We start from the raw sequence: 11,928 nt of genomic DNA on the forward strand, positions 1-11,928 counted from the left end.
TGACTGGGTGTAAAGTGATACTGGTAGCAGCACTTGTACTCCGGTGATGGCAAACTCTGTCTGGGAGTTAGCCCGCACCACATGTGATTAGTTTTCTAGTTCATGACTTGACCTTGCATTAATTGCCGCCAACGCGCTGCGGCAGTGGAAACTGGCAACCGTGTTTCAGAGCACACGCACACCCATGGTGTGATGGCTGATGATAGATAGTACTACAAGTCAGCGGCCAGGAAGCACGCTGCCTATATAACATCCGTTTCTGCATGCAACGATGTTAAAATAGTGAAATGGTTGGGGAAAATGCGATTTTATTCGACCAAGAAAAGACATGAAAAACTATGGGTTCGCCTGTGCTTCATTGCTGGCGGCTGGCGCGAGCATGAAAACCGGCGGTGCTAGCTTTTGCATTGCATTGTTCAACAAAGATTTTGTGCTCCCTGAGGTTGGTGGCCAAGGGCGCAAATGGGTCAGGTACTGATGATAGCACGTCGCTATGTACCTCCTCTATTGCTTGTTCTGATCCGGCCAGCTCCTCTCTCTTGGGAGCAATTGTCCCAACTAATCATGGCCTTTTTTTTCTTTTTTTTTCTCTCGAATAGACAAAAGATTTGCGTATCATTATAATTAAGAAGAGTTTAACCGTACGAAAAGACAAAAGATGCTTTGTGTAGTTTAAGATGGATGATTCTGTGCTTTGGGCATTACCATCGAAGGCTGCCAGCCGCTGGATTCATAGACCTACTTTGTTGTTCTTGCCAGGCTTATCGCTGCTGCCTCGTCCAAATGTGATCCTATGCCTCGAAGAGGCACTACAATGCCAAGATATTTGTTAGCTGCATGCTTACAAAAATATTCAGTAAGATCTTATTTCTTGAGAATATTTTACATTACATTTTCCTTAGTTATAGATATAAAAAAAACTATACTCTCCTCGTATTGCACAGGCGAAGGTAAGACTTGCCACTAACACCATTCCCCAGACCCCGCACAGAGCGGGAGCTCTCTGCACTGGGTACGTCCTTTATACATGGACCAATGTCATTCTCGGTAAATTACAGATACACTCTATGTCAGTGGTGGCACCGCCTTTTCTTACTATTTGAATCTCAAAATCGAAGAGGCCCAACCATTTTACTCCAGGTAAGACCTATGCAGCACTATGCTAAGAACTCATAAAATTAATTTGCACATTATTATATCTCTGTTACCTCGGTCTAAAAATACCAGCTTCAGACTATATGATCCATGCTCATGGAAATTTAATGAGCTCATGAAACAGGTTCAAAGATCAGCCCGTTTACATAGAACGACCTCCACCATCTGAGGAACAGCCACCTAGGCAGATACAAGTTACTCCGCTACAACACAAACATGTTGCAGAGCTAAATAGCATAGACCCAATTGATTTTGCGGTGCCCCCCTCCGCGGGATGTTCGTACACCACGGCCGTCGGCTGCGGGTACTGCTGGTAGTACCACGGGCTCGACACGACGAACTCGGGCAGCGCGGTGGCGGTGGCGGCCGGAGGATTGTCGCCGCCGCCCCCCTCCTTCTTGGCTTCGGCGACCTGCACGATCTCTGCAGATCCGACCTTCCTGCGCAGTGCGTTGGTGAGCTTGACGGAGTCGACGTCGTCGCCCACGACGACAACCTGGTCCCTGCCGTCGCCCGCGAGCGACACGGAGTCCACCCCGCCCGTGGCCGCCACCAGCGCCAGCGCCTTGGATCGGCACCGGTCGCACTCCATCTGCACCCTGATCACGATCTTTTGCTGCGGCAAGGACGGAGAGCATGCATGTATGCCCAGTTCAGTACCACTGTAGTAAAAGAGGAAAGACGATGGCGATGGAGACATGCATTTCAGGAAGAGGAAAGTGATGATTCGGCATTCACCTTCATCGCCGGTTCTCCTGATCGGCGAGCGGATTGCGCTCCAAGCCTCGGAATTGAACGAAGTGCCGTCTAGGGTGGAGAGCTTAGCAATTGCTTGCCCTGGTGGGTGGTGGGTGGTGGGTGCCTGACTGGGTGTAAAGTGATACTGGTAGCAGCACTTGGACTCCAGCTAGTGATGGCAAACTCTGTCTGGGAGTTGTTAGCCCGCACCACATGTGATTAGTTTTATAGTTTATGACTTGACCTTGCATTAATTGCCGCCAACGCGCTGCGGCTGTGGAAACCGTGTTTCAGAGCACACGCACACCCATGGTGTGATGGCTGATGATAGTACTACAAGTCAGCGGCCACGAAGCACGCTGCCTATAACAACCGTTTCTGCATCAACGATGTTAAACTAATGAAATGGTTGGGGAAAATGCGATTTTATTCGACCAAGAGAAGACATGAAAAACTATGGGTTCGCCTGTGCTTCATTTCATTGCTGGCGGCTGGCGCGAGCATGAAAACCGGCGGTGCTAGCTTTGCATTGCATTGTTCAACAAAGATTTTGTGCTCCCTGAGGTTGGTGGCCAAGGGCGCAAATGGGTCAGGTACTGATGATAGCACGTCGCTATGTACCTCCTCTATTGCTTGTTCCGATCCGGCCAGCTCCCCTCTCTTGGGAGCAATTGTCCCAACTAATCACGGTCTTTTTTTTCCTCTCGAATAGGCAAAAGATTTGCGTATGATTATAATTAAGAAGAAGAGTTTTACCGTATAAATGACACGCTTCTGATGAGCGCGCTAGGCGTTTCATGGAATAGTCCATCCAACCCTGCTTCCACAAGGGCAAAAATTTTAAAAGACATAAGCATGAGATGTTCATGTTTAATACTTAGAAGTAAAAAAATGACTTATATTAATTTGCATGTTTTTTTACTTTCTAACACAAGTTGCATATAAATATTATGAAATATCTATACAATTATGATAAATTTGTCAATTATTGTTTTAAATGTTTTTTTCACCCATAAGACCACATCCAAGGTTTTTCCCCTATGCAATGGCACCTCCACATATCTTCAATAAGCATTTAGTTGAAACCTTAGTGTAATTTATGGTGATTTTTGTTGAAGCCTATGTCTCATGACATTATGAATCTATATTTAAATTTTCAAACTTTGATCTGATTAGTTGCTATAAATTTTTATCGCCAAGTTAAATTGAATGCTTATTATATCTTGCCAATAGGGTAGGTCCCAAAATATGGACTTCTTCTTCCACATGGGTGCGTGACCGTTAGCGTCGTTCGGAACAAGTTGGCTTCCATGTCCTTTTCCAAAGACGACTTTCACATCATTGACCATATCGAGTACATCCTCACCGGTTCGGTTGCGAGGCTTGGTCAGGTGGTCTGCCTTCCCTTTAAAATGCTTGCCTTTCTTTCTTACGGGGTGATTTGCAGGAAGAAATCGACGATGGCCAAGGTACACGACCTTTCGACATTTTTTCAAGAATACACCTCTAATATCACCGAAGCAGTGTGTGCATGCATTATATCCCTTGTTTGACTGTCCTGAAAGATTACTTAGAGCAGGCCAATCATTGATTGTTACGAACAACAATGCTCGCAGATCAAAGTGTTCCTGTTTGTACTCATCCCACACACGTACACCTTCTTTATTCCACAAAATGAGAAGTTCGTCAATAAGTGGTCTCAGGTACACATCGATGTCATTGCCAGGTTGCTTCGGGCCTTGGATGAGCACAGGCATCATAATGAACTTCCGCTTCATGCATAACCAAGGAGGAATGTTGTAGATACTTAGAGTAACAGGCCAAGTGCTATGACTACTGTTCTGCTCTCCAAAAGGATTGATACCATCTGTACTTAAAGCAAACCTTAAGTTTCTTGCGTCATTTGCAAACTCCGGGAATTCTCTGTCGATTGCTCTCCACTAGGACCCATCAGCAGGGTGTCTCAACATATTGTCTACCTTACGGTCTTCTTTGTGCCATCACAACAATTTTGCATGTTCTTTGTTTCTGAACAGACGTTTCAAGCGTGGTATTATAGGAGCATACCACATAACCTTGGCAGAGATTTTCTTCCGCGGACGTTCGCCCTCAACATCACTAGGGTCATCTCGCCTGATCTTATACCGCGACGCATGGCATACCGGGCATGCATCCAATTTCTCGTACTCTTTGCCACGGTACAGGATGCAGTCATTAGGACATGCATGTATCTTCTCTATTTCTAGCCCCATAGGACAGACAACTTGTTTTGCTTCGTAGGTAGTGGCGGGCAATTCATTGTCCTTCGGAAGCATCTTCTTTTGGATTTTTAGTAACTCTCCAAATCCCTTGTCAGATACACCATTCTTTGCCTTCCATTGCAGCAATTCTAGTGTGGTTCCCAACTTTTTCTGCCCTACATCACAAGTTGGGTACAACAATTTCTTGTGATCTTCTAGCATCCGCTCGAACTTGATCTTCTCCTTTTCACTTTCACATTCTCTTTGTGCGTCATGAATGACCTGAGAAAGATCATTAGCCGGCTCATCTTCTGCGGCTACCTCTTCTTCAGCTTCTCCCATTGCAGTATCATTGAAGCACGCACCATCGGGAATAATATCATTGTCGTCCCATTGTTCTTCTTCACCTTCTTCCATTACAACACCGGTTTCTCCGTGCTTTGTCCAACAAATATAGTTTGGCATGAAACTCGACTTGAACAAGTGTGAATGAAGAGTCCTTGAGCAAGGATATTCCACCGTATTCTTATATATGGCACATGGGCAGCACATGAAACCATCGCGTTTGTTTGCCTCGGCCGCACGTAACAAAGAATGTACGCCGTCAATGAACTCTTGGGAGCGGCGATCAGCATTATACATCCAATGATGGCTCATCTGCATTACATGACATAAATACCATATTAAAACCTAGATCATAATTAATTATTTATACAACATGCGTGCCACCACAAAAGATACAAATTTATGAAAGCATCGCTATAATGTAGACAATCCCAACTACCACTAAAAGAACTAAAGCAAAAATACATTTAAGGAGCATAAGGATTTCGCGACCAATCTCAACTAAAACAGACAGATCCCCCGATTGTGCAACATCTTTGGGCTTCTTCGGCTGGATCACTGCCTCATTAGCCGCCGTATCTGCCTGTTGTGCAAGATATTTTTGCACGAGTTCAACATACTCTTCCTCCCAGTAGAAGCCTGAACATCGTCCACTGCCATCCCACTGAAATTAAAACAAAAAATTAGAACTTTAATCACAACCATCATGAAAATAGGTATAAACTAACCATAATCATTAAATACAATAAAATAACTCACATTGCGATCCGGACACTTGTAGAAGATACGATCCTTGTTGGGACCCTCCTTTTTCACTCGGTACTCCATCACAATCTTCGTCTCATCACGACACTTGCCGCATGGAATGAGAGGGAGGCCCGGCCTAAGTCGCTTTGGAAACCCATGAGAGGCCGAGGACCCGGAAGCAGTTGCCATCTACTCTCTATACTCATTTTTTAATACACTATAAATTTCTCCTTTTATAAACAAATAAAATTAAGAAACTATAAAATTATCTAGATCTCTATACTCATTTTTAATACATTATAGCTCAAAAACATGTTTTAATAAATAACCATCCGTACTAGTTGACCTTGCTTACGTGATCATCTCGGCGAGCATTTCTCCACCGGACGGCACCGTACTTGGTCAAGGAAGAGCTCCGATTCTACGAGGAAGGGAACATGGTCTTCCACGACCGTTGTCGCTCTCCCCCGTAGAATCAAAGCTCCTCCTTGATATCCGTTACCGCTCGGCAGAGAACATGATCGTCGAGATGAACACGGTCCGCATGTTCAACTAATACGGATTTTCTATAATTTTCTAACTATTTTCTAAGTTTATATTTATATATACTACGTTTAGGTATGGTGATTGATAGACTACTGCGATGATATCGGGACATGTGAATAAATAACCATCCGTACTAGTTGACCTTGCTTACGTGATCATCTCGGCGAGCATTTCTCCACCGGACGGCACCGTACCTGGTCAAGGAAGAGCTCCGATTCTACGAGGAAGGGAACACGGTCTTCCACGACCGTTGTCGCTCTCCCTCGTAGAATCAAAGCTCCTCCTTGACGTCCGTTACCGCTCGGCAGAGAACATGCTCGCCGAGCTGAACACGGTCCGCAAGTTCAACTAGTACGGATTTGCTATAATTTTCTAACTATTTTCTAAGTTTATATTTATATATACTTTAACCTTCTTTCATGTAAATATGCAAGCTTGAAGTGATTTTGAGCTCAAATTGCTTACAAATGAAAAAAACCACAATAAAGAACCATAAATATATATAGTGAACAAAATGGCATAAGAAAATGGTGAAAAATGAGAGTATGAGATTGGTAACCTTTACAACTGAAGAAACGACGGAGGAATCGAAGAAATCGACGGAGGAATCGAAGAATGGATGGAGGAACAATGGAGGGAGGGAGGAAGCAAGAACACTAGTGCAGTGAGCTTCAAAATGTGCTGAGCTCGGGCTCGGGGAGGAAGAAGGAGACGGCCAATATATAAAGGGAGAACATTTAGTCCCGGTTGGTGAATCCAACCGGGAGTAAAGGTAACTTTCCAACCCCGGGCGCAGCCACGGCCCGGGAGTAGACTTTTACTCCTGGTTGGATCCACCAACCGGGAGTAAAAGTATACCTTTAGTCCCGGTTGGTGGCTCCAACCGGGACTAATGGTCCCTGCCACCTCTGTCTAGCGCAGTAGCCGTTGGGCAGGGACCTTTAGTCCCGGTTGGAGCCACCAACCGGGACTAAAGGTATTTCTAGTCCCGGGCGCAAAAAATTCCGGGACTAGAGCCCATTTTGGCCGAGGATCAAAGGTCTGTTCTCTACTAGTGGAGTGAGTTCATCGTGCTTGTGACTCTAGGAGTAAGATCCATCTCTCGAGCACTTGTGGCACCCGCCGGTGATTTGTTTTTTTTTGTTCCGTTACTCGTGGGTTCTTGGAGCCCTAACAGGCTAGGTGTTGCCTAGTGATACCCTCATCTCTTGCTGGTGATTTGCTCCCGGAAGTTTGTATTACCTATTTGTTCTAGTGATATTCCCGGCTTGATCTTTGTGGTTGCTAGGAAAAGAGGGGTGTTGAAAGAGACTCTAAAGGCCTTTGTGGTCGCTTGAACAATGGGGACGTAGGCACAAGTTTGTGATGTGGCCGAACCTCGGATAAATCTTGTGTCCCCGTGTGCTTGTGACCTTGTGTTTTCATATTTTATATTATTTAGTGTGGTGGCCAGATCTATATATTGTGTGTAGGTGGTGGAGCAAGCAAAAACGTGGAATCACTTTGTACTACATCTCTACGGCCCCGTTCGCTTCGCTGAAAAAATAAGCCGAAACATTGTTCTGGCTAATTTATGGTGAGAGAAAAATACTGTTCCAGCTAAAAAAACAAGCTGAAAAGTACGTATTATAAGACAAGCGAATAGGGCCTACATGTGTGGTGAAATCAATTTAGCATTTGAGCAATTTACTTTTCATAACCCTAGCTAGTTCATTTTCCTCTGGGGCTCAATAGTTTGGTCCTCCCCGAAATTTTTGGCAAGTGTGGAAATTCCAATTGGGACCGAAAATTCTAATACCCTGATATAATTCGCTGCAAAAGTTTTTACATTTCATATTACACCTATTCACCACCCCTCTAGGCATTCTGATGCTTTTAGTATAGATATAGATCAAGATTATTAATCTTCCTATTTCCATTTCCACACTTGCTTGAACCAAGAAAAAAACATGACGAAAAAACAAAAAAAATGGAATTGTATATTTGTTACACCCCTCTGTCCTAAATCATATATCGTTTTGGCTTTTCCAGCTACATAGCTTTTTGCTATGCACCTAGATATGAGATATGTCTAAATACATAATAATTGTGTATCTAAAAAGCTAAAATGACCTATAATTAGAATGGAGGGAGTATTATATTATTCATCTTACTAGCTATTTCTATTTCCACATTTGCTTGAGCTTGAAACAAATCAATACGGAGAAAAACAAAAAAATAGAGCTGGAGGAACAGAACGGAAAACAAAAAACAGAACGGTAGAACAGGGCGGAATGGAGGAGTGGACGGACTCTCGGCTCCTGCCCCCTGTTGTGTGCCACATGGTCTGCTGTGCTGCCCACCTGCCTGCTCTTTCACCTACCTGTCCGACTGCTCCCCTGTGTCGCTCCATGGGGACTGCCCTCGCCCGCCTCGCTTCCCACACGCACGTGGGGACCTCCTGCGGCTGCGGGACCGCTCCGCTTGCCCCTGCTTCCCTCGTCTACTTGCAACATGTGCAACATCCTGATCTACTTTTGCAACATCTAGATGAAACACATGGAAAATATGTCAGAAACAGCTAAAACACTTGCAACATACGTCCGAAAACACTTGAAAAAAAACAACTGAAAACACTTGAAGATCATTGCAAACTTATGCAACATCCAGATAAAACACTTTGCAACATATGTGCGAAACATAACACGCTTGCAACATATGTCTGAAAAAATAGATGAAACATTGGGAACAGGCGCTTGTAACATACGTGTGCAACCACTGCAACATATGCAACATCCATATGAAACACTTAAAACATACATCTAAAACAATTGAAATACTTGAAACATAGGCTTGCAACATGTGTGAAAACGCCTGAAACACTTAAACACAACGTCGCCGGTGGCCATGGCCTACCTTATGGGTAACTGCAGTGGCCAGCAAGCGCGGATCAGGAGGACGTCGAGAACAACAGCCCAGCATACAGCTCCGCTGTCGGACTTCGCTTCCTGTCATGGTGTCTTCGGCTTGCCGCAGGAGACGATGTAAAGGCTGACGACGACCTCCTACTAGTGGCGTCAGGTTGGTGGTGGCCCGATGACACCACGGCCGCGACCAGCGATATGGAGTAAGGCGCAGCAGGGGATCGGCACGCGGCGTGATGGGGGGAAGCGCACAGCACGGTGGAGGAAGGGGGTGCGGCGGGATGGAGTGAGGCGAGCCGTGAGTGGATGGAAGTCTAAAGAAGAGGCAGAGCGAGAGATGGTGTTGGTGGAAGGCTGAGAAATGAGTGGATAAGAATTAACGTAGAGAATAAGTGGGTGAGATAGTTTGGTGTCCATTCGATATTTTTTAGAGGACTGGACACTCTTGTTGTAGCATTTCCGAAAAATAAAATCGGACTAATTGGGACGGTCCTTAGGATATGGGAAAAACAAAATTAAATCAGAACGATCTCCTCGGCCGAAAAAAAAACAGCAAAACAAAAATAAAAAGGTCCGAAATCTAAGAAATTCTTGGTGGCTTAATAATAGTAGAAGTGAGATAATGATACAATTAGACGCAGAATTAGAAATTTTATTTTAACTGTAATGAGTAATGAGCTAATATTTGGTCCCTGTTTGGCATGTAGCCACGTACTAGAGCGGTAGAGGGAATTGGTCCCAACAAAATCCCTCCATCACTTCACTCGAAGATTCATAGGCACCTGGTCCTCGTGGGTCAGCGTCGAGGGCTCGCACGTGAAAGGATTTGTCCGTGTGAGGCCGTGCATACTTCTCTTCCTCTGAACTGGGAACCAGCTTATTGACTTGTCAACTCCAGTGATTGCAAAATGCTGAAATGTATACGTACTACGTGTCGGAATGCGAGCATTTTTTTTTATTAAACTGGGCTCCACTTGTTACTCGAAAGAGGAATGTTTGACTTAGAACTTGCTCCAATTGTTCTCGGATTTCCAAATTCCAATCAGACAGGGACCATTGAAGTTTTGGACCTTTGTCTTAGTCATCTAGAACCCAAGCTTTCCGGATCCATATATATATATAACTTCCACTCAAATTGTAAGCCATTTTGATTTTTGTTGTCTAGACCTATACTATATTTATCTAGATATATAGAACAGACTTGCAATTTGGAAAGAATAATAAAGTAGTAAAAAAGAAAATTTCTTTCTTCCGTCTCACCCTCTGCTCTGTCTGTCCAACACTCACACATCGTTTGTTTCTTGTCATCATTCCCCACTCTCACCCTTCCTATTTTGAGCTTTTCAATTTTTTGGTGCGTCATTTCCTCACTCTCACTCTCCTCTTCGGTTAATATTAAAGAAGGAAAATTCTTTCTTCTGTCACACTCTCACATGTCCGTCCATATTCCACACTCTTATTATCTTTCTTGATTCGTCATCCTCCCTCTTTCACCCTTCTCATCTTAAGTTTTTCTTTCTTGGTTCATCATCCATCACTCTTACCGTTCTAATTTTGAGTTTTTTATTTTTTTGGTTCGTCGTCTCTCACTTTCACCCTTCTCATTTTGAGTTTGGGCTTGCAAAACCTTTGTCGACGTCGCTCCATGCCTCCACTCATATCATGCCCTACTCATCTGAGCCCGGTCTGTTGCGGCACGTGTGCAGGCATGTGGCCCGCTTTTCATCTCTTTTTTTTAAACTCACAATAAGTCAACACAATAGGCATTTAATTATTTAAGTTGAGTCAGTCTCATGTCTATTTCTCATACGAGATTAATCCTTATTGCACAAGCATTTATTATGGGTCTTGAAATTTATTTGATTTAAGGTAGGTCCAAGCCCAATTAAATTTAACAAAAATCAGCCGTACTTGTTTATTATTATTGGCATGAGCACCATACAATAAACGGTACATTCTACTGTTGTGCACGAACATGTTTGATAGTATAATTTAGAGTATTATGTGTGATTGTTTCTCTCATAAAAATTCCTAGGACTTCATATTACATTTCTAAAATATGGTGTCCACTTCAACCCAGTGAAAGGAAAACCAGGAGTTGCACAGTCCAGCCGTATACAAATCTAAGAGTAGTGCTGCAAACTAAAAAAAACGAACTTAGAATATTTACTCCAATAAATACTATCCGTACGACGACCGTACATACGTATGCATGGTCTGTCGTCTACTTGTCTCTACATTATGGAGCAGCTGGTGGTGTCTTGCTGCGGCTGGTAGCCGTACCACGAGTAGCCGGCAGGGTGGTCGTAGACGACGGTGACCGAGTGCGGCGGCGGGTACGCGGGCACGACGGTGGCCGGCGGCTTCTTGTCGTCCTTCTTGGCCTCGCCGACCTGCAGCAGGTGCGCGGGCCCCACCTTCTTGCGCAGCGCGCTGGTGAGCTTGACGGAGTCGACGCGCTCGCCCACGACGACGACCTTGTCCCTGCCTTCGCCGTCGAGCGCCACGGAGTCGACGCCGCCCGTGGCCGCCACCACCGCCATGGCCTTGGACCGGCACTTGTCGCAGCTCATCTGCACCTTGATCACGATCTTTTGCTGCACCAAGGTCCAGGACATGCGCCGACAACATTAATATAATATAATAATTCAGGCTTTCATCTGAAACTTTATTGGAACGAAGCTAGTAATAAAACACTACTACGTGCTGCAGCTGCAAACAATCAAGGAGGCTATGGCATGTGTACCTTCATTTTGCTGAGGCTCTGAGCTGTGCGAAGGTCCTTGAATTGGGGAAATATTTCTTGTGAGAGAGCTGTAGGTTGTTGGAGAAAGAGACGAAGTGGGGGGAGCAAGAGTTTCATGTCCTGCTAGCAATGTCCCGTGCCGTGGAGTATTTATTATATATCGATGGATGACTGGGTCTTACTCCTGTGTCTTAAAATAAATGTTATTCTCACTTTCTAAGGAGTTACATATTTTTAACTTAATTTGATCAAATATATATAAGAAGTATTAATATTTGTAATGTATAATTAGTATCATTAGATGGATCAGTTCAATATATTTCATAATTAGTATCATTAGTTTTTTTTCTGGCTTCACTATTTGTAGGCATGGCCAAGTCTAAATGACCTTACTTGTGTCAAAACGTACTTTGGGGAGTCATTATTCGGGCACAATTGTTGGCCCTAGGATCTCCCGCACAGGTGAGCTGACCACTCACCGGCGTTGCCGACCACACACTATGGCTAG

At 44.3% G+C, this 11,928-nt stretch overlaps 2 protein-coding genes across 2 annotated transcripts; both read right to left on the bottom strand.

Annotated features, from left to right (window-relative positions):
- Window positions 1-1,297: 1,297 nt before the first annotated feature.
- On the bottom strand, window positions 1,298-2,069 carry LOC136465798 (heavy metal-associated isoprenylated plant protein 47-like). Its single transcript, XM_066464393.1, has 2 exons — window positions 1,894-2,069; window positions 1,298-1,771 (listed from the first exon to the last, which is right to left on the bottom strand). Exons 1-2 carry the CDS (start codon window positions 1,897-1,899, stop codon window positions 1,298-1,300), a joined length of 480 nt encoding a protein of 159 aa, XP_066320490.1. The 5' UTR covers window positions 1,900-2,069.
- An 8,627-nt stretch (window positions 2,070-10,696) lies between these two features.
- Window positions 10,697-11,529, bottom strand: LOC136463675 (disease resistance protein Piks-1-like). The gene is made up of 2 exons (XM_066462649.1): window positions 11,421-11,529; window positions 10,697-11,271 (listed from the first exon to the last, which is right to left on the bottom strand). Exons 1-2 carry the CDS (start codon window positions 11,424-11,426, stop codon window positions 10,909-10,911), a joined length of 369 nt encoding a protein of 122 aa, XP_066318746.1. The 5' UTR covers window positions 11,427-11,529; the 3' UTR covers window positions 10,697-10,908.
- Window positions 11,530-11,928: the final 399 nt, after the last annotated feature.

Source organism: Miscanthus floridulus, chromosome 7 (genome assembly GCF_019320115.1).
Source record: "Miscanthus floridulus cultivar M001 chromosome 7, ASM1932011v1, whole genome shotgun sequence".
Classification (NCBI taxonomy): domain Eukaryota; kingdom Viridiplantae; phylum Streptophyta; class Magnoliopsida; order Poales; family Poaceae; genus Miscanthus; species Miscanthus floridulus.